We start from the raw sequence: 22,120 nt of genomic DNA, 5'->3' as shown, positions 1-22,120 counted from the left end.
ATAATAAGTTTAAAGTATTTATTTATTCTCTCTTTCCTTTTCCAGAAGAAGGGAAAGTCGACGACAGAGCCAAGATGAGCGTGGCCGCCAAGAGGTCTCTCTTCAGGGTACACTTCCTGCCTCATGAAACACATGATTAAATCGTTATTTTAGTCCATAAAGCAACAATTACAAATACAACAATAATATGTAAAATACAGTAAGAGGACACGGGTACGATCACTGCAGGTAAAGACTCGTGGTTAAAAAAACCATGCAAACAAACACGTGTTCCAATGTTTATAGAAACAAGAGCACCTCGTATCTCTCTGGTGGCTCAGTTAACTTTTATACTGTTTATTTTTGTATGTTTCTTGATCTTAATCTCAAAAACTAAAAGCAGAGGGCTTCGTTCATATTTTTGCTTTTGTGTAGTTTATTCAATAGCTTCAAATATACAGTGGGTACGGAGAGTATTCAGACCCCTTTGAAATGTTCACTCTTTGTTTCATTGCAGCCATTTGCTAACATTTAAAAAAGTTCATTTTATTTCTCATTCAGAACCACATCTGGATAGGAAAAAACAGAAACATTTAGAATTTTTTGTAAATGTATTAAAAAATAAAAAATGAAATATCTCATGGTCCTAAGTATTCAGAGCCTTTGCTCAGTGTCGAGTACTTTTTGTGATATTTCATTTTATTTGCAGAAATTTCTACATTTCTGTTTTGTTTCTGTCTGTATGGGGTGCTGAGTGACATTAATGAGAAATAAAATGAACTTTTTTGTTGGGTACAGAAAGTATTTAGACCCCTTAAAATGTTCTCTCTTTGTTTCATTACATCCATTTGCCAAAATCAAAAAAGTTAATTTTATTTCTCATTAATGTACAAACAGCGCCCCATCTGAATAGAAAAAAAAAGAAATGTCAATTTAAAAAAAAACATTTATTACAAAATAAAAACTGAAATATCACATGGTCCTAAGTATTCAGAGCCGTTGCTCAGTGTGGAGTAGTTTTTGTGATATTTCATTTTATTTGCAGAAATTTCTACATTTCTGTTTTGTTTCTGTCCGTATGGGGTGCGGAGTGATTAATGAGAAATAAAATAAACTTTTTTCGTGGGTACAGAAAGTATTCAGACCCCTTTAAAATGTTCACTCTTTGTTTCATTGCAGCCATTTGCTAAAATCAAAAAAGTTAATTTTATTTCTTATTAAGGTCTGAATACTTATGACCATGTGATATTTCAGTTTTTACTCTTTTAATAAATTTGCAAAAATGTCCACATTTCTTTTTTTTTCTGTCAAGTATTAACAGTAACTGAAGGTTTAATGAGAAATACAATGAACTTTTCTGATTTTAGCAAATGGCTGCATTTTAAAGGGGTCTGAATACTCTCCCTTTGTATATAACTTCTCTAAAACATCATTTAGCTTTTCTAAAAAAGTGAAAGTCCTGACGTGTTCCTGACGCGTCCCTCCAGGAGCTGGAGAGGACGTCGGACGGAAACATTCCCAAACCGCGCTCTCGAAACGCTGCCGTGGACCGGCGGCTGAGGAGAGTCCAGGACCGGTCTCACACTCAGCCCGTCACCAACAAGGAGGTGGTCCACGCCTCCAGGTGGCTCTTCCTCTCCTCCTCCACTTGAAGGTCTTTCTTTGCTTCATCTGTATTTCACAGTTTCTTTTCCCTCTTCTCAAGTGAATCGTCGTCTCAACCTCGGAGCGGCTACTCTCACGTCAGCGCTGTGTCCAGCATCAGGTACCGCCGGCTGCTCACATGTCAGCTGTCTTAGATACCCAATAATACGTGTGCTCGTGTGATCCCAGTTCAATGAAAGCATTACAGGAGATGCAGGGAGGAACATTTACGTATTTTTTAGGGGGCATTATTTTCCCCACTGACTGAAATCCAGGAGCAGTTAAAAATAAATTTGGGGCACTTTTTGAAACTTGTGAAATAACATTTAGCCTTGGTTATAAAATAATAAATATATTTATTTAAGCTTACAGTATATGAGCAATTGTCACAAAAAAGGCAATTAAAAGACAAAAAAAGTGTTTTCTTAGATTTTTTTCAAACAATCATATTCAATTTTATTCTTATTTGTTTGTGGTTATTTATTGTTATTAAATTTTTTAAACAACTATTAACAATTTTAACTTATTTTTTAGTTTTTTTCCCCAATTAAAAATTATATTTATTGATTTGTTTGTGTGTACCTACAGGCAATACAGACAGGACACACACAAGAAAGAACAAAAACAAAACGCTATTAAATTATTATAATTATTAGAGGACATTCTGGGGCATCTGTTGCCTCTCCTCGTGATATCAGGGGCAACCTTATATTTCTTAGGGGCAGTTTCCCCTTTGCCCCGGTGTAACTCCGACGCTGAGTAGATGGACCTCTGGGAGAAGAAATGACCAAAATCCTTTTTTCACATTTTAATCTACATCTTTAAATATCTCTATTTAAAAAAGTGAGGAGATAAAATATGAACTATTTCACCCTCGAGATAATTTTTAAACAAAGCTAATTTATATCTATAGTTATTTACATCTTCAACAAAGGAACATGAAACTGAAACGTAGGGAGTCATCTCACTCTCTGTTGCCCCCTGCTGGCGGCAGCGCTGAACTGCGTCTTGCCTCAGGGCTCCTTATAGGGGGAGGAACTCCTTCGGTACTTCCTGTCACCAAAGGTCACAAAACAAGGTTGCGTATCTTCCTGAGAGGTCAGAGGTCGAGTCGGTTAAAGGCCGCGTTCAGGTCCACGTGTCCTGCAGGTCGCTCGCCGGTTGAACGTCTCCAAACCCCCGGAGTGCGACATGATGATCTCACGCTGATCTGCTTACAGCCAGTAATCTGCTGCAGGTGCTCGCCGCTCCGTTATTTAATTTATTAAACATCTTTTAGAAACTGAAATTCAACGAGGACAGATTCTCTTTTCTAACTACTTCAAATCTGAATGTCCTGGCGGCCTTAAGCAGAAATCAAATGGTTCTTAGAAGAGTTACACCCACCCCTCACCCCATGACCCCCCTCCCCCTGTCGCTACCCAGCGTCCCGGCCTCCTCGGCGGTCCAGGATCGGGAGAAGGAGACCCCGGACCGCCGTGAACCGGTTCCGGCTCCCGGCGCTGGTCCAGAGGGGGACGGCCAGGAGCCGTTCTCCAGGGAGCCGGACCTGTCCACCCTCACCTTGGCTGAAAAGATGGCGCTCTTCAACCGGCTGACCCGGCCCACGGCCCAGACCCCCGAGGGGGTCCGGGGGGACACCCGGCAGCGCAGGGCCAGCGCCCGGTTCCAGACCCAGCCCATCACCCAGGGGGAGGTGGAGCAGGTAAGAGAAGAACAGGTTCACTTCCTGTTTCCTTGATCCGGACCTTCACACACCCTCACACACCTTCACACACCTTCACACACCTTCACACACCTTCACACACCTTCACACACCTTCACACACCTTCACACACCTTCACACACCTTCACACACCTTCACACACCTTCACACACTCACACACCTTCACACACCTTCACACACCTTCACACCTTCACACCTTCACTCACCTTCACACACCTTCACACACCTTCACTCACCTTCACACACCTTCACACACCCTCACACACCTTCACACACCTTCACACACCTTCACACACCTTCACACACCTTCACACACCTTCACACACCTTCACTCACCTTCACACACCTTCACACACCTTCACACACCTTCACTCACACCTTCACACATCTTCACACACCATCACACACTCACACACCTTCACACACCTTCACTCACCTTCACACACCTTCACACACCTTCACACACCTTCACTCACCTTCACACACCTTCACACACCTTCACTCACCTTCACACACCTTCACACACCTTCACACACCTTCACACACCTTCACACACCTTCACACACCCTCACACACCTTCACACACCTTCACACACCCTCACACACCTTCACACACCTTCACACACCTTCACACACCCTCACACACCTTCACACACCTTCACTCACCTTCACACACCTTCACACCTTCACACACCTTCACACACCTTCACACACCTTCACACACCTTCACACACCCTCACACACCTTCACACACCTTCACACACCTTCACACACCCTCACACACCTTCACACATCTTCACACACCCTCACACAAATGAATTGAACATTTCATAGAACATATAGTCAAGACATTGACAAGGTTAGTATTAATTTTGTTCTTCAAACTTCAAGCTCAAAGGAAGGCCAGTTATAGCTTATATCACCAGCATAACTGTTTTCAGCTGTGCTAACATAATTGCACAAGGGTTTTCTAATCAGAGATTAGTCTTCTAAGGCGATTAGCAAACACAATGTACCATTAGAACACTGGAGTGATAGTTGATGGAAATGGGCCTCTATACACCTCTGGAGATATTTCATTAGAAACCAGACGTTTCCACCTAGAATAGTCATTTACCACATTAACAATGTATAGAGGGTATTTCTGATTAATGTTATCTTTATTGAAAAAACAGTGCTGTTCTTTGAAAAATAAAGACATTTCTAAGTGACCCCAAACTTTTGAACGGTAATGTATATACACATATAAATATATATATATACACCATACGCCGATAGTGTCCTCAGCGTGAGACGCTCTGTGATTGGTCGACTTCACCTCCGTTCATAGCCAATCGCTGGTGTCCACACAGGAAGCTGAGCCGGTGGTAACCTCCACGCCGCGTAGTGGTGACTTAAAGGCCAATCGGGGACAACACGTAAGACCCGCCCCCCCCCCTCTCCCCCCCGCTGCCTGTACGGAGCTTCTGATTGGTTGCATCAAACGAACCCTCGCTTCTGATCCACCCGATCGGCCCCGCTGGCGCCCGGCGCCGCCTTGTCTCGGCCCGTGGGGCCCGGTGTGTGTCCACGAGCTTCTCGCTCGGCGGCCGCTAAACACGCATGTGAATTATTGCTCCGAACATTCAGCGTGTTCGTTGAGCCGGTTCCTCCAGACTGAACGAGCAGAGTGTGTGTGTGTGTGTGTGTGTGTGTGTGTGTGTGTGTGTGTGTGTGTGTGTGTGTGTGTGTGTGTGTGTGTGTGTGTGTGTGTGTGTGTGTGTATGTGTGTGTGTCGACACCAAGGCCTGTTCTAAGTCCTCTGGTGCTGGAGGTGGGTCGTATCTCAATATAATGCATATGGATGTGTGTTACTGACCTCTGAGGCTGTTACATCATTTAATGAACTTATTTGATTGCCCTCCTTCAGTCAAATCAACACGTAAAGCCTCATCATGATGAGCTCTCATCAAAGCATCATCACATATGACAATGGTGTTTGTTTAATGTGATTTCATAACTATCACCCAGCTCTCGTTTGAAGGTTACGTACCTGTCTTCAAGCCAAAAAAAATCACATTTATTGGAAATATGAAACGTACAAAATGTCGATTTTAACTGATTATATATATATATATATATATATAAACGTTGAGTTAACGATCGTTCGTGAAGCTTTTGAGTTTCAGATGACGACTGAAAGCTCAAATGTTTTGTCTTTTTTTCGGCTTCCTGCTGCCATTTTGTGAATGTCAGAGATTCTGCAAAACCCAAACTCCCTTAATTTGCTTTCATTGCCGCTGCCCCCCCCCCCCCCCCCCATGACCTGCACACACACCTCCACCCACCTCTAACTCGCCCTCCATCCCTCCTCTTGTCATTCTGTCCATCCCCCGCACGTCTCACACGGTTCCTGCTGTGTCCTGCAGCTGAAGAGCGGCGGCGCTCTCAAACTGGAGCCGCTGTCCGCCTCCCTGATCCGGTCCGTGGCGGCCGTCACCTCCCAAGCCACCGTCTCCACGGTAACCATGACGTGCGGCGGCGGCGTGCCCTGCATCCCTGCCCGACAACAGGCTGCTGGCGCGTCGAGCGGCCGCCAGGAGAGGGCGCTGATGTATTTCTCCATGACCCAGAGCGAAGAGCCGGGCCACCCCGAGCCGCGCTCCTCCTCCCCTCTCTGGAGAGAGCGTCGGGAGGAGGAGGAGGTGGTTCGGGGGAGACAGGAGGGAGGAGCCAGAGGAGAGGTCCGAGACGGCAGCGTTGAGGGAAAGCTGCACTCCCCCGACCGGGACCAGCATCCTCAGCCTCAGCACTCGGAGCCGGAGCCCGACCGAAGAGCCGCAGACGGACGCTCCCGGGAGAGGAAGGAGAGGGCCGAGGGAGGGGGGAGAGGAGGGAGAGGAGGGCGCCCGGGGGAGGAAGAGGAGGAGGAGGAGGAGGCTCCTCACGGCTCCTCCACACAGGAGCAGGAGAAGAGCGGCGGTGGCGGCAGGAGCCAGCCGGGCATCTCAGGTAAGAGATCTTACAGAGATGTGTGATGGAGGGAAAAGTAGTGGAGGAATGGAGAAAAAAGGGGGATGTGAATGGCCGAGGGTGAAAGGAGGGATGTGTGGAAGAGAGAGAAAGGGAGTGACCAAAAAAAAGAGAAGTGACATCAAATGTCTAGGGAGAAGCGTCTGTTCTCATTAGCCTCATTGTCTCGTGCAGCGGGCTCCCACACACACTCGTCACAGCTGGGGGGAGTGGATTTGTCTGAGAGCGAGAGAGAGAGAGAGGGAGAGAAAGAGAGGGTGAGGGAGAGAGAGAGAGGGTGTCTGAAGCTGCATCTCATTAGCATATTTCTCCCATGCATGTTGCCTCGTGGCCCTCTTTGTCTAGAAAGAGGAAGCCCCTCTCCTGACATGCCGACTGTCACCGGGGCTGTGGTCCCCGTGCACCACCGCCTCACCGCCTGTAGGGGGCGACAATTTACGCCTGCAGAGTGTGTCTTTCATGCATGCACAGAAAGATAAAAGCACCTCCATGACAGGAAGGTAGGAGACAGAAAGGTAGAGGACAGGAAGGTAGAGGATAGGAAGGTAGAGTATAGGAAGGTAGGGGACAGGAAGGTAGAGGACAGGAAGGTAGAGGACAGGAAGGTAGAGGATAGGAAGGTAGAGGACAGGAAGGTAGAGGACAGGAAGGTAGAGGATAGGAAGGTAGAGGACAGGAAGGTAGAGGATAGGAAGGTAGGGGACAGGAAGGTAGAGGACAGGAAGGTAGAGGATAGGAAGGTAGGGGACAGGAAGGTAGGGGACAGGAAGGTAGAGGATAGGAAGGTAGGGGACAGGAAGGTAGAGGACAGGAAGGTAGAGGACAGGAAGGTAGGGGACAGGAAGGTAGAGGATAGGAAGGTAGGGGACAGGAAGGTAGGGGACAGGAAGGTAGAGGATAGGAAGGTAGGGGACAGGAAGTTAGGGGACAGGAAGGTAGAGGACAGGAATGTAGAGGATAGGAAGGTAGGGGACAGGAAGGTGGGGACAGGAAGGTGGAAGGATATGGGACAGGAAGTGAGAGGACAGGAAGGTGGGGACAGGAAGGTGGGACAGGAAGGTGGGGACAGGAAGGTAGAGGACAGGAAGGTGAGGATAGGAAGGTGGGGACAGGAAGGTGGGGACAGGAAGGTGGGGACAGGAAGGTGGGGACAGGAAGGTGAGGGGACAGGAAGGTAGAGGACAGGAAGGTGAGGGGACAGGAAGGTGGGGACAGGAAGGGAAGGTGGGAGGGTGGAGGATGGAAGGTAGGGACAGGAAGGTGAGGACAGGAAGGTGAGGGACAGGAAGGTGGGGACAGGAGGTGAGGGACAGGAAGGTGAGGACAGGAAGGTCAGGACAGGAAGGTGAGGGACAGGAAGGTGGGACAGGAAGGTAGAGGACAGGAAGGTGAGAGGACAGGAAGGTAGAGAGGACAGGAAGGTGGGACAGGAGGTGGGGACAGGAAGGTGGGACAGGAAGGTGGGGGACAGGAAGGTGACAGGATGGGATAGGAAGGTGAGGGGACAGGAAGGTGGGGACAGGAAGGTGGGACAGGAAGGTGAGGGACAGGAAGGTAGAGGACAGGAAGCAGGATGGAGGGACAGGAAGGTGAGGACAGGAAGGTGAGGATGGAAGGTGGGGACAGGAAGGTGGGGACAGGAAGGTGGGGACAGGAAGGTGGGGACAGGAAGGTGGGACAGGAAGGTAGAGGACAGGAAGGTAGGGGACAGGAAGGTAGGGGACAGGAAGGTAGAGGATAGGAAGGTAGGGGACAGGAAGGTAGGGGACAGGAAGGTAGGGGACAGGAAGGTAGAGGATAGGAAGGTAGAGGACAGGAAGGTAGGGGACAGGAAGGTAGGGGACAGGAAGGTAGAGGATAGGAAGGTAGAGGACAGGAAGGTAGGGGACAGGAAGGTAGAGGACAGGAAGGTAGGGGACAGGAAGGTAGGGGACAGGAAGGTAGAGGACAGGAAGGTAGAGGACAGGAAGGTAGGGGACAGGAAGGTAGAGTTTGTGTGAAAGTGTATCTGTCCTCTGGTTTCAGACCTGCTGTTGTCGGGGCCCCTGGCAGCCTCAGCGTCCTCCAGGGCCGTGGCCCACGAGTCAAGCGCCCTCCAGAACCCTCAAGCTCTCCCCGGGCCTCCTGCCGACGTCGGGCCCCCGCCGACGGCCCCCGGGCCCTTCGCCCCGTCCCCTCAAACGCAGCCCCGGCCTCAGGGGTTCGTCCAGCCGCTCCCGAAGCCCTACCTGCAGCCGGCCCCCCGGTCCCGGCCCGCGGTCCCGGACCCCGGCGAGGACTCTGAGCGGCGCAGCGACGGCTCTGGAGATCCTCCGTCCCCGACGGAGTCCGGAGAGCTTCTGTCTGACGCCATGTCCAAACAGATGTCCATCAGGGAGAGGTGAGCGGGGGCCGGGGGGCCGTCGCATTATTTATCTTTATCGTCACTTTCCTTGTTCATGTTTTAGCGTCAGTGATATTCAGGTGCTCACTCCCAGAAAGAGAAGGAAGAGAGGAAAGAGAGGAGAAAGATGAAAGAGAGGAAAGAGAGGAAAGAGAGGAAGGGGTAATAAGGTTAATAATGAAGAGATTGCGAGAGCATTTTGAGGTTATTTCCTGTCTTTGCTGCGTTCTCCTCCCACTCAAAGATATGCTCTCTCTCTCTCTCTCTCTCTCCCTCTCTCTCTTTCCCTCTTTCCCTCTCTCTCTTTCCCTCTCTCTTTCCCTCTCTCTCTCCCTCTCTCTTTCCTCTCTGCTTCCTCTCTCTTTCCTCTCTCCTTCCTCTCTTTCCCTCTCTCTCTCTCCCTCTCTTTCCCTCTCTCTTTCCCTCTCTCCCTCTCTTTCCCTCTCTCTCCCTCTCTCTCTCCCTCTCTCTTTCCCTCTCTCTTTCCCTCTCTCTCTTTCCCTCTCTCTCTCTCCCTCTCTTTCCCTCTCTCTCTCTCCCTCTCTCTCTCTCTCCCTCTCTCGCTCTCTTTCCTCTCTCCCTCTCTCTCTTTCCCTCTCTCTTTCCCTCTCTCTCTCTCCCTCTCTTTCCCTCCCTCTCTTTCCCTCTCTCTCTCTCTCGCTCCCTCTCTCTCTCCGTGGGATGTAGCCTTCAGCATGGAGGGTGTGAGGACTCATCTTTAGTTCTTCTGTCTGTTCTCTCTGAATTATGAAGTAACAACATTATATAGTTTGAGTTTATTTTTATTTTTCTCATCCATTCGCTCCTCACAGATCTTTATTATTTTCATTAATGACTCCGGCTTTTTACGTTGGGAGGAGGGAGAGAGGGAGAAAGATGGAGGGAGGGAGAAGGAGAGAGTCAGGGAGGGAGGGAGGGAGAGAGGGAGAAAGATGGAGGGAGGGAGAAGGAGAGAGTCAGGGAGGGAGGGAGGGAGAGAGGGAGAAAGATGGAGGGAGGGAGGGAGAAGGAGAGAGTCAGGGAGGGAGGGAGAGAGAGAGAAAGATGGAGGGAGGGAGAAGGAGAGAGTCAGGGAGGGAGGGAGGGAGAGAGGGAGGGAGAAGGAGAGAGTCAGGGAGGGAGGGAGGGAGAGAGGGAGAAAGATGGAGGGAGGTAGAAGGAGAGAGTCAGGGAGGGAGGGAGACTGACTGACTGACTGACTCGGTGAGGCCTTCATGGAGCCTCAGTTCTCTCAGGTGTGAATCATTGATGTGTGTGTGTGTTGCGTTCAGGGTGGCGGTGGACATTGATGTGTGTGTGTGTTGCGTTCAGGGTGGCGGTGGACATTGATGTGTGTGTGTGTTGCGTTCAGGGTGGCGGTGGACATTGATGTGTGTGTGTGTTGCGTTCAGGGTCGCGCTGCTGAAGAAGAGCGGCGAGGAGGACTGGAGGAACCGGATCAACAAGAAGCAGGACGCGGCCCACGCGGCGTCCGCCGAGCCGCCGCCACGGGAGGCAGAGCAGAGCGGCGAGAAGGAGGTCAGTCTGAAGGAAGCTACAGTGGGGGGGCGGAGTCAACACACACACACACATATACACACAAACACACACACACGCACACACACAAACACACACAGACACACACAGACACACACAACCTTTCATGGTTACCACGGCAGCAGTCTAAGTACAGCGGTTCAGACCGGGACAACATCATCTGGCCCCTAAAAGCTGTAAAGAGGGAGGGAGAGAGAGAGGGAGGGAGAGGGAGGGAGAGGGAGAGATGGAGAGAGAGAGGGAGGAAGAGAGAGAGAAAGAGGAAGAGAGAGAGAGGGGGAGGGAGGAAGAGAGAGAGAGGGAGAGGGAGGGAGGAAGAGAGAGAGAGGGAGAGAGATGGAGAGAGAGGGAGGGAGGGAGGAAGAGAGAGAGAGGGGGAGGGAGAGGGAGAGGGAGAGAGATGGAGAGAGAGAGAGGGAGGGAGGGAGGAAGAGAGAGAGAAAGAGGGAGAGAGGGAGGGAGGGAGGAAGAGAGAGGGGGAGGGAGAGGGAGGGAGGAAGAGAGAGAGGGAGGGAGAGGGAGAGGTTGTAAACCAGGAGGCTCACAGGACCGTCTGCTGGACAGTTATCAGTCTCTCCTGGTTTGGGAATAGATTATTTATTTATTTCATATTGTGTGTAAATCGATCCTTGAAGATCTGATTCAACATAAAGACAAAGTGTTTAGAGAATCTCTCTTCTGATTTATTATCGTCTCTCGGTTCAAACATCGACGAATACATTCAGCTCTTCCATCGTGTCCTTCTCCTCCCTGCAGTTCTTCCTCTCTGTCCCCCGTCTCACCCACACCTCCCTCTGTGCTTCACCCTCAGGAGGTGCTGCTGGTCCAGGACGACTCCGCCGTGTCGGAGCAGCTGTGGGTAAGACGACCCGGTGTGGGCCAATCACAGCTCAGTGTGTCGTCCAATCACAGCTCATTGAGTCATTGTTTACTTCCTGTAAAGTTCTGGATTGTTTTGACTCTTAAGGCCTCGAAATGTTATTTAAATAAAGAATCTGAGAGGGTAGAAAAACACACTTGTGGACCACTTCCATAGAATAAATACATACATATATATTAATGCACCTGGTAAAGCTGCTCCGGGGATTTTAATATGGGACTTTTTGCAGCAATATATATATATACATAAGTATATTTCTTTATTTTTATATATATTTATTTTATTTTGTACATATATATTTATATATATATATAAACATATATATAAATATATAAACATATATAAATAAATATATTTAGATATATATATGTGTCCATATAAATATATATATATATTGCATTTAATTACTTTAGTTTGAGGGATTGAAAAGCAATATCTTTTAAATTTTCTAACCTCTTAAGATGATAACTTTATTGTCTCCAGAGTTTTTTTAGAAGCTGCAACAATCGCGAGTGGTTTAACGTCTCCGGCCTCCTCTCCTCTGCATCCTCTACCCTTGTCCTCTTATCCCCTTGTCCTCTTGTCCCCTTGTCCTCTTGTCCTCCCTTCGTCTCTGCATGCTCACCTTTTGACTTCCTTTTCTCTTCCTCCTCCTCTTCCCTTCTCTCACTCTGCCTCCTCACCCTCAGGAGCCTGTCTTCTCTTCCACCTTCTCTCCCACTATCTCCCTCGGCCAAAAGTGTCAGTATGTTGACCACCGCAGTCAGGTAAGGATGCCCGGAGGCTCCTCCCCCTTTTCCCTGCTTCGCTGTTGCAGCGTTACTGCCGTGTGAAGTCGTGTGTTTGGTGATGAAGTAAAGGCTCTCTGGCGTGTGGAGGCTCCTTGGTGACGGGTCTGTGTCCCGATGTCCTCGTCTCCTCTGCAGACGACGGGGGAGGAGCTGGAGGCCCAGATGTCCATCGAGGAGCGGAAACAGCTGATTTCCATCCGCGAGGACGCCTGGAAGACGAAGGGCAGGGGCGCCGCCAACGACTCCACCCAGTACACCGTGGCCGCCCGCATGGTCAGGAAAGGTCAGTGCGGCCGACCCCGTTTCCGCGGGAGGCCTTTTGAAATGTGACCTTTGCCCTGTAACTCCTAAACTCACCTGTCCACGTTGTTGACCGTGTGTGTGTGTGTGTGTGTGTGTGCCTGCAGGCCTGGCCGCCGCCTCCTCCTCGGTGATCGGCCCCATCCTGTCGCCGCTCTCCACCAAACTCAAGAGCAGCCGACCACAAGAGGGTGAGACGCCACGGAATCAAGGTCATGTGATCGTGCGTGTCGCCGGGGGCTTCACAATAACATGATGTCACTTTTTTAGAAATCGAGGTGCGGTCAGACATGGAATCAGACAAGAAGCTGGACAAGCTGGAGAGCTTCCTGGGCCGCCTGAACAGCAGAGGTACGGCAGGCTCCTCAGACGGGGTTCGTACGGTCACGGAAAACCTGGAAAAGTCCATTTAAAATGGTCTTTTCCAGGCCTGGAAAAGTCCTGGAAAAAACTGAAATCATAAAAGTTTTGGAAAAGTCATTTGTTATAATCACATGTTCATTTACGCCGAGTTTGAAATAATTAAGAAAGATGCTCAAAATATCAGCCGGCGTACGCTCTCAATACGCAACATTTTCTAAATTGTTCATGTTTATACCGAGATTTCAGTTTTCATAGAAATTTGGTTTAAAGTCCTGGAAAAAACTTAAATCATAAAAGTTTTGGAAAAGTCATGGAAACGTGTTATAATCACATGTTCATTTATGCCGAGTTTGAAATAATTAAAACGTTTTTTAAAGAAAGACGCTCTCAATTCGCAACATTTTCAAAATTGTTCATGTTTATACCGAGATTTCAGTTTTCATGGAAATTTGGTTTAAAGTCCTGGAAAGGTCCTGGGATTTTTTTATAATCACATGTTTGTTTGAGTTCATGGAGTTTTAAATAATGAATATGTATTTTAAAGAAAGACGCTCAAAATATCAGCCGGCGTACGCTCTCAATATGCAACATTTTCTAAATTGTTCATGTTTATACCGAGATTTCAGTTTTCATGGACATTTGGTTTAAATTCCTGTAAAATTCCTGTAAAAGTCCTGGAGATCCAGTGGTCTCGGTGTGTCAGAACCCTGCTCAGAGACGAGAGGGAGAGAACGGTCTCTGGGTGGGCTCATTGCGCCCTCGCCAGCGTCTTCAAGGCTCTCCTTGTCTGCCAGTGGCGGGTCTGCAGGAGGCCACGGTGGCGGTGACGGAGCAGGCGGTGAAGGAGGTGATGAAGCTGGACGACGAGATCTTCTCCAAGTTCTACCGGCGCGTGGCGGAGTTCCCCCGCCTGCCCACCAGGGTGGAGATCAACGCGGATTTCGACGCCATCTTCGGCTCCCAGGGCCCCAAGTGAGTACCCGGCGAGGCTTTGAGGAGGCGGCGCCGCGTCGGCCTCGCCGCTCACCCCCCCCCCCCCCCCCGCAGGCTGACTTCGACCATGCTGCAGCACAAGCGCTCGGTGCGGCCGTCCAGGAACGTGCCGGCGTCCAGGAACCCGCTGAGGAAGCTGGCGGCCAGAGAGGACGTCAGGCACGAGTACACGGAGCAGAGGCTCCATGCAGCGCCGCCGGAGACCACCAGGGGGCGGAGCCAGGGTGAGGGTCTTCTGCTTCTTTCTTCTTCTCCTTTTTCTCCTCTCTCTTTCTTCTCCTCTCTCTCTTTCTTCTCCTTCTCCTCTTTCTCTTTCTTCTCCTCTTTCTCCTTCTTCTTTCTTCTCCTTCAGAACATAAAAACATGACATATATAACAGCAGACGGGTGAACAACAACACCAGACATACAGAGACCTGACAACAGACAGTCACCAACAGACAGACAGTCACCAACAGACACAGTCACCAACAGACACAGTCAACAACAGACAGTCGCCAACAGACACAGTCACCAACAGACAATCAACAACAGACAGTCACCAACAGACAACAACAGACAGACAGTCACCAACAGACAGTCAACAACATACAGTCAACAACAGACAGTCAAAAGACAGTCAACAACAGACAGTCACCAACAGACAGTCAACAGACAGACAGACAACAGACAGACAACAACATACAGTCAACAGACAGCAACAGACAGACAACATACAGTCAACAGACAGTCAACAACAGACAGTTACCAACTGTGGCAGCTGTGTCTGATTTGGCCTCGGCTGCTGGTGATTGGCAATTAGTCAGCAGCCGAGGCCACCCCTATAAATGCTCCCACTTGAGAGTGGAGGGAGAGAGGTGAGCAGAGGCACGTGTTTTGCGGTCTGCTCGGTGTCGTGTGAGTGACGAATAAATATGTATTTGAACAACACCTCTTGCGGTCTGGCGGATCCTTGGTGCTGGGGGGGGAAACCCACGGGTGGCGGCCTCAGGCCTGCTACACCAACATACAGTCAACAGACAGTCACCAACAGACAGTCAACAGACAGTCAACAACAGACAGACACCAGCAGACAGTCAACAACAGACAGTCACCAGCAGACAGTCAAACAACAGACAGTCAACAGCAGACATACACCAACAGACAGTCACCAACAGACAGTCAACAATCAGTCAACAACAGACAGACACCAACAGACAGTCAACAAGATACAGTCAACAGACAGTCCCCAGCAGACAGTCCCCAACAGACAGACACCAACAGACAGACACCAACAGACAGTCCCCAGCAGACAGTCACCAACAGACAGACACCAACAGACAGTCACCAGCAGACAAACACCAACAGACAGTCCCCAGCAGACAGTCAACAACAGACAGTCAACAGACAGACACCAACAGACAGTCAACAGACAGTCAACAACAGACAGTCACCAACAGACAGTCAGCAGACAGTCAACAACAGACAGACACCAGCAGACATACACCAACAGACAGTCAACTGACAGTCAACAACAGACAGACACCAACAGACAGTCAACAACATACAGTCAACAGACAGTCACCAACAGACAGACACCAACAGACAGTCCCCAGCAGACAGTCACCAACAGACAGTCAACAAGATACAGTCAACAGACAGTCCCCAGCAGACAGTCACCAACAGACAGACACCAACAGACAGTCCCCAGCAGACAGTCACCAACAGACAGACAACAACAGACAGTCACCAGCAGACAGACACCAGCAGACAGTCACCAACAGACAGTCACCAACAGACAGTCACCAACAGACAGACACCAACATACAGTCCCCAGCAGACAGTCAATAACAGACAGTCAACAGACAGACACCAACAGACAATCACCAACAGACAGTCAACAGACAGTCCCCAGCAGACAGTCACCAACAGACAGACACCAACAGACAGTCCCCAGCAGACAGTCACCAACAGACAGTCAACAAGATACAGTCAACAGACAGTCCCCAGCAGACAGTCACCAACAGACAGTCCCCAGCAGACAGACACCAACATACAGACACCAACAGACAGTCCCCAGCAGACAGTCACCAACAGACAGTCAACAAGATACAGTCAACAGACAGTCCCCAGCAGACAGTCCCCAGCAGACAGTCACCAACAGACAGACACCAACAGACAGTCCCCAGCAGACAGTCACCAACAGACAGTCAACAAGATACAGTCAACAGACAGTCCCCAGCAGACAGTCACCAACAGACAGTCCCCAGCAGACAGTCACCAACAGACAGTCACCAACAGACAGACACCAACAGACAGTCACCAACAGACAGACACCAACATACAGTCCCCAGCAGACAGTCAACAACAGACAGTCAACAGACAGACACCAACAGACAATCACCAACTGACAGTCAACAGACAGTCAACAACAGACAGACACCAACAGACAGTCACCAACAGACAGACACCAACAGACAGTCACCAACAGACAGACACCAACATACAGTCCCCAGCAGACAGTCAACAACAGACAGTCAACAGACAGACACCAACAGACAATCACCAACTGACAGTCAACAGACAGTCAACAACAGACAGACACCAACAGACAGTCACCAACAGACAGACACCAACAGACAGTCACCAACAGACAGACACCAACATACAGTCCCCAGCAGACAGTCAACAACAGACAGTCAACAGACAGACACCAACAGACAATCACCAACAGACAGACACCAACAGACAGTCACCAACAGCAACAGACAGACACCAACATACAGTCCCCAGCAGACAGTCAACAGACAGACACCAACAGACAATCACCAACAGACAGTCACCAACAGACAGTCCCCAGCAGACAGTCACCAACAGACAGACACCAACAGACAGTCCCCAGCAGACAGTCACCAACAGACAGTCAACAAGATACAGTCAACAGACAGTCCCCAGCAGACAGTCACCAACAGACAGACACCAACAGACAGTCACCAGCAGACAGTCACCAGCAGACAGTCACCAACAGACAGTCACCAACAGACAGACACCAACAGACAGTCACCAACAGACAGACACCAACATACAGTCCCCAGCAGACAGTCAACAACAGACAGACACCAACAGACAGTCTACAGACAGTCACCAGCAGACAGACACCAACAGACATACACCAACAGACAGTCAACAGACAGACACCAACAGACAGTCTACAGACAGTCACCAGCAGACAGACACCAGCAGACAGTCACCAACAGACAGACACCAACAGACAGTCACCAACAGACAGACACCAACATACAGTCCCCAGCAGACAGTCAACAACAGACAGTCAACAGACAGACACCAACAGACAGTCCCCAGCAGACAGTCACCAACAGACAGACACCAACAGACAGTCCCCAGCAGACAGTCACCAACAGACAGTCAACAAGATACAGTCAACAAGATACAGTCAACAGACAGTCCCCAGCAGACAGTCACCAACAGACAGACACCAACAGACAGACACCAACAGACAGACACCAACAGACAGTCAACAAGATACAGTCAACAAGATACAGTCAACAGACAGACACCAGCAGACAGTCACCAACAGACAGACACCAACATACATTCCCCAACAGACAATCACCAACAGACAGTCAACAGACAGTCACCAACAGACAGTCCCCAGCAGACAGTCACCAACAGACAGACACCAACAGACAGTCCCCAGCAGACAGTCACCAACAGACAGTCAACAAGATACAGTCAACAAGATACAGTCAACAGACAGTCCCCAGCAGACAGTCAACAATCAGTCAACAACAGACAGACACCAACAGACAGTCAACAAGATACAGTCAACAGACAGTCCCCAGCAGACAGTCCCCAACAGACAGACACCAACAGACAGACACCAACAGACAGTCCCCAGCAGACAGTCACCAACAGACAGACACCAACAGACAGTCACCAGCATACAGACACCAACAGACAGTCCCCAGCAGACAGTCAACAACAGACAGTCAACAGACATACACCAACAGACAGTCAACAGACAGTCAACAACAGACAGTCAACAGTCAACAACAGACAGACACCAGCAGACATACACCAACAGACAGTCACCAACAGACAGTCAACAGACAGTCAACAACAGACAGACACCAACAGACAGTCAACAACATACAGTCAACAGACAGTCCCCAGCAGACAGTCACCAACAGACAGACACCAACAGACAGTCCCCAGCAGACAGTCACCAACAGACAGTCAACAAGATACAGTCAACAGACAGTCCCCAGCAGACAGTCACCAACAGACAGACACCAACAGACAGTCACCAGCAGACAGACACCAGCAGACAGTCACCAACAGACAGTCACCAACAGACAGACACCAACAGACAGTCACCAACAGACAGACACCAACATACAGTCCCCAGCAGACAGTCAACAACAGACAGTCAACAGACAGACACCAACAGACAATCACCAACAGACAGTCAACAGACAGTCACCAACAGACAGTCCCCAGCAGACAGTCACCAACAGACAGACACCAACAGACAGTCCCCAGCAGACAGTCACCAACAGACAGTCAACAAGATACAGTCAACAGACAGTCCCCAACAGACAGTCACCAACAGACAGTCACCAACAGACAGTCACCAACAGACAGTCACCAACAGACAGACACCAACAGACAGTCACCAACAGACAGACACCAACATACAGTCCCCAGCAGACAGTCAACAACAGACAGTCAACAGACAGACACCAACAGACAATCACCAACAGACAGTCAACAGACAGTCAACAACAGACAGTCACCAACAGACAGACACCAACAGACAGACACCAACAGACAGTCACCAACAGACAGACACCAACATACAGTCCCCAGCAGACAGTCAACGACAGACAGTCAACAGACAGACACCAACAGACAATCACCAACAGACAGACACCAACAGACAGTCACCAATAGACAGACACCAACAGACAGTCACCAACAGCAACAGACAGACACCAACATACAGTCCCCAGCAGACAGTCAACAGACAGTCAACAGACAGTCACCAACAGACAGTCCCCAGCAGACAGTCACCAACAGACAGACACCAACAGACAGTCCCCAGCAGACAGTCACCAACAGACAGTCAACAAGATACAGTCAACAAGATACAGTCAACAGACAGTCCCCAGCAGACAGTCACCAACAGACAGACACCAACAGACAGTCACCAGCAGACAGTCACCAGCAGACAGTCACCAACAGACAGTCACCAACAGACAGACACCAACAGACAGTCACCAACAGACAGACACCAACATACAGTCCCCAGCAGACAGTCAACAACAGACAGTCAACAGACAGACACCAACAGACAGTCTACAGACAGTCACCAGCAGACAGACACCAACAGACATACACCAACAGACAGTCTACAGACAGTCACCAGCAGACAGACACCAGCAGACAGTCACCAACAGACATACACCAACAGACAGTCACCAACAGACAGACACCAACATACAGTCCCCAGCAGACAGTCAACAACAGACAGTCAACAGACAGACACCAACAGACAGTTCCCAGCAGACAGTCACCAACAGACAGACACCAACAGACAGTCCCCAGCAGACAGTCACCAACAGACAGTCAACAAGATACAGTCAACAAGATACAGTCAACAAGATACAGTCAACAGACAGTCCCCAGCAGACAGTCACCAACAGACAGTCAACAAGATACAGTCAACAAGATACAGTCAACAGACAGACACCAGCAGACAGTCACCAACAGACAGACACCAACATACAGTCCCCAACAGACAATCACCAACAGACAGTCAACAGACAGTCACCAACAGACAGACACCAACAGACAGTCCCCAGCAGACAGTCACCAACAGACAGTCAACAAGATACAGTCAACAAGATACAGTCAACAGACAGTCCCCAGCAGACAGTCCCCAGCAGACAGTCACCAACAGACAGACACCAACAGACAGTCACCAGCAGACAGTCACCAGCAGACAGACACCAGCAGACAGTCACCAACAGACAGTCACCAACAGACAGACACCAACAGACAGTCACCAACAGACAGACACCAACATACAGTCCCCAGCAGACAGTCAACAGACAGACACCAACAGACAGTCTACAGACAGTCACCAGCAGACATACACCAACAGACAGTCAACAGACAGACACCAACAGACAGTCTACAGACAGTCACCAGCAGACAGACACCAGCAGACAGTCACCAACAGACAGACACCAACAGACAGTCACCAACAGACAGACACCAACATACAGTCCCCAGCAGACAGTCAACAACAGACAGTCAACAGACAGACACCAACAGACAGTCTACAGACAGTCCCCAGCAGACAGTCACCAACAGACATACACCAACAGACAGTCAACAGACAGACACCAACAGACAGTCTACAGACAGTCACCAGCAGACAGACACCAGCAGACAGTCACCAACAGACAGTTACCAACAGACAGACACCAACAGACAGTCACCAACAGACAGACACCAACATACAGTCCCCAGCAGACAGTCAACAACAGACAGTCAACAGACAGACACCAACAGACAGTCTACAGACAGTCAACAACAGACAGTCACCAACAGACAGACACCAACAGATAGTCACCAACAGACAGACACCAACAGACAGTCACCAACAGACAGACACCAGCAGACATACAACAACAGACAGTCAACAACAGACAGTCAACAGACAGACACCAACAGACAGTCACCAACAGACAGACAGTCACCAACAGACAGACACCAACAGACAGTCACCAACAGACAGTCAACAGACAGTCACCAACAGACAGTCACAAACAGACAATCAACAGACAGTCAACAACAGACAGTCACCAACAGACAGTCACCAACAGACAGACACCAACAGACAGTCACAAACAGACAGTCAACAGACAGTCAACAACAGACAGTCACCAACAGACAGTCACCAACAGACAGTCAACAACAGACAGTCACCAACAGACATACACCAACAGACAGACACCAACAGACATACACCAACAGACAGTCAACAGACAGTCAACAACAGACAGACAGTCAACAGACAGTCACCAACAGACAGTCCCCAGCAGACAGCGGGTCCGGCTGAGTGTTGGTTGTCTGTGGTTGTCTGTGGTTCCAGTGGCCTCCTCTGGGCTGAGTGTTGGTTGTCTGTGGTTGTCTGTGGTTCCAGTGGCCTCATCTGGGCTGAGTGTTGGTTGTCTGTGGCTGTCTGTGGTTCCAGTGACCTCCTCTGGGCTGAGTGTTGGTTGTCTGTGGTTCCAGTGGCCTCCTCTGGGCTGAGTGTTGGTTGTCTGTGGTTGTCTGTGGTTCCAGTGACCTCCTCTGGGCTGAGTGTTGGTTGTCTGTGGTTGTCTGTGGTTCCAGTGGCCTCCTCTGGGCTGAGTGTTGGTTGTCTGTGGTTCCAGTGACCTCCTCTGGGCTGAGTGTTGGTTGTCTGTGGTTGTCTGTGGTTCCAGTGACCTCCTCTGGGCTAAGTGTTGGTTGTCTGTGGTTGTCTGTGGTTCCAGTGACCTCCTCTGGGCTGAGTGTTGGTTGTCTGTGGTTCCAGTGACCTCCTCTGGGCTGAGTGTTGGTTGTCTGTGGTTCCAGTGACCTCCTCTGGGCTGAGTGTTGGTTGTCTGTAGTTTCAGTGACCTCCTCTGGGCTGAGTGTTGGTTGTCTGTGGTTGTCTGTGGTTGTCTGTGGTTCCAGTGACCTCCTCTGGGCTGAGTGTTGCTGTCTGTGGTTGTCTGTGGTTCCAGTGACCTCCTCTGGGCTGAGTGTTGGTTGTCTGTGGTTGTCTGTGGTTCCAGTGGCCTCCTCTGGGCTGAGTGTTGGTTGTCTGTGGTTCAGTGACCTCTCTGCCAGTGTTGTCTGTGGTTCCAGACCTCCTCTGGGCTGAGTGTTGGTTGTCTGTGGTTCCAGTGACCTCCTCTGGGCTGAGTGTTGGTTGTCTGTGGTTGTCTGTGGTTCCAGTGACCTCCTCTGGGGAGTGTTGGTTGTCTGTGGTTGTCTGTGGTTCCAGTGACCTCCTCTGGGCTGAGTGTTGGTTGTCTGTGTTCCAGTGACCTCATCTGGGCTGAGTGTTGGTTGTCTGTGGTTCCAGTGACCTCCTCTGGGCTGAGTGTTGGTTGTCTGTGGTTGTCTGTGGTTCCAGTGACCTCCTCTGGGCTGAGTGTTGGTGTCTGTGGTTGTCTGTGGTTCCAGTGACCTCCTCTGGGCTGAGTGTTGGTTGTCTGTGGTTCCAGTGACCTCCTCTGGGCTGAGTGTTGGTTGTCTGTGGTTGTCTGTGGTTCCAGTGACCTCCTCTGGGCTGAGTGTTGGTGTCTGTGGTTGTTCAGGTTCCAGTGACTCTCTGGGCTGAGTGTTGGTTGTCTGTGTTCCAGTGACCTCCTCTGGGCTGAGTGTTGGTTGTCTGTGGTTGTCTGTGGTTCCAGTGACCTCCTCTGGGCTGAGTGTTGGTTGTCTGTGGTTGTCTGTGGTTCCAGTGAC

The 22,120-nt window shown here is 49.9% G+C and overlaps 1 protein-coding gene across 10 annotated transcripts in view; it reads left to right on the top strand.

The window, feature by feature from the left end:
* LOC130190950 (supervillin-like) overlaps nucleotides 1–22,120 on the top strand; it is a 51,084-nt gene that overhangs the window by 10,645 nt on the left and 18,319 nt on the right. For 5 of the 10 annotated variants that reach the window (XM_056410604.1, XM_056410596.1, XM_056410601.1 and 2 more), the window contains 15 exons: nucleotides 46–107; nucleotides 1,467–1,603; nucleotides 1,685–1,744; nucleotides 3,049–3,328; nucleotides 4,702–4,767; nucleotides 5,758–6,340; nucleotides 8,387–8,741; nucleotides 10,136–10,262; nucleotides 11,092–11,139; nucleotides 11,850–11,927; nucleotides 12,087–12,234; nucleotides 12,359–12,442; nucleotides 12,522–12,602; nucleotides 13,409–13,586; nucleotides 13,662–13,831. In XM_056410604.1, coding sequence (XP_056266579.1) covers nucleotides 46–107; nucleotides 1,467–1,603; nucleotides 1,685–1,744; nucleotides 3,049–3,328; nucleotides 4,702–4,767; nucleotides 5,758–6,340; nucleotides 8,387–8,741; nucleotides 10,136–10,262; nucleotides 11,092–11,139; nucleotides 11,850–11,927; nucleotides 12,087–12,234; nucleotides 12,359–12,442; nucleotides 12,522–12,602; nucleotides 13,409–13,586; nucleotides 13,662–13,831 — 2,457 coding nt within the window. The remainder of the gene's footprint in view (nucleotides 1–45; nucleotides 108–1,466; nucleotides 1,604–1,684; nucleotides 1,745–3,048; nucleotides 3,329–4,701; nucleotides 4,768–5,757; nucleotides 6,341–8,386; nucleotides 8,742–10,135; nucleotides 10,263–11,091; nucleotides 11,140–11,849; nucleotides 11,928–12,086; nucleotides 12,235–12,358; nucleotides 12,443–12,521; nucleotides 12,603–13,408; nucleotides 13,587–13,661; nucleotides 13,832–22,120) is intronic. The other 5 variants (XM_056410605.1, XM_056410597.1, XM_056410603.1 and 2 more) reach the window with 4 other exon arrangements.

This window comes from Pseudoliparis swirei, unplaced genomic scaffold (genome assembly GCF_029220125.1).
Source record: "Pseudoliparis swirei isolate HS2019 ecotype Mariana Trench unplaced genomic scaffold, NWPU_hadal_v1 hadal_25, whole genome shotgun sequence".
NCBI classification, from domain to species: Eukaryota; Metazoa; Chordata; class Actinopteri; order Perciformes; family Liparidae; genus Pseudoliparis; species Pseudoliparis swirei.
This window is presented reverse-complemented; position numbering and strand designations above follow the sequence as displayed.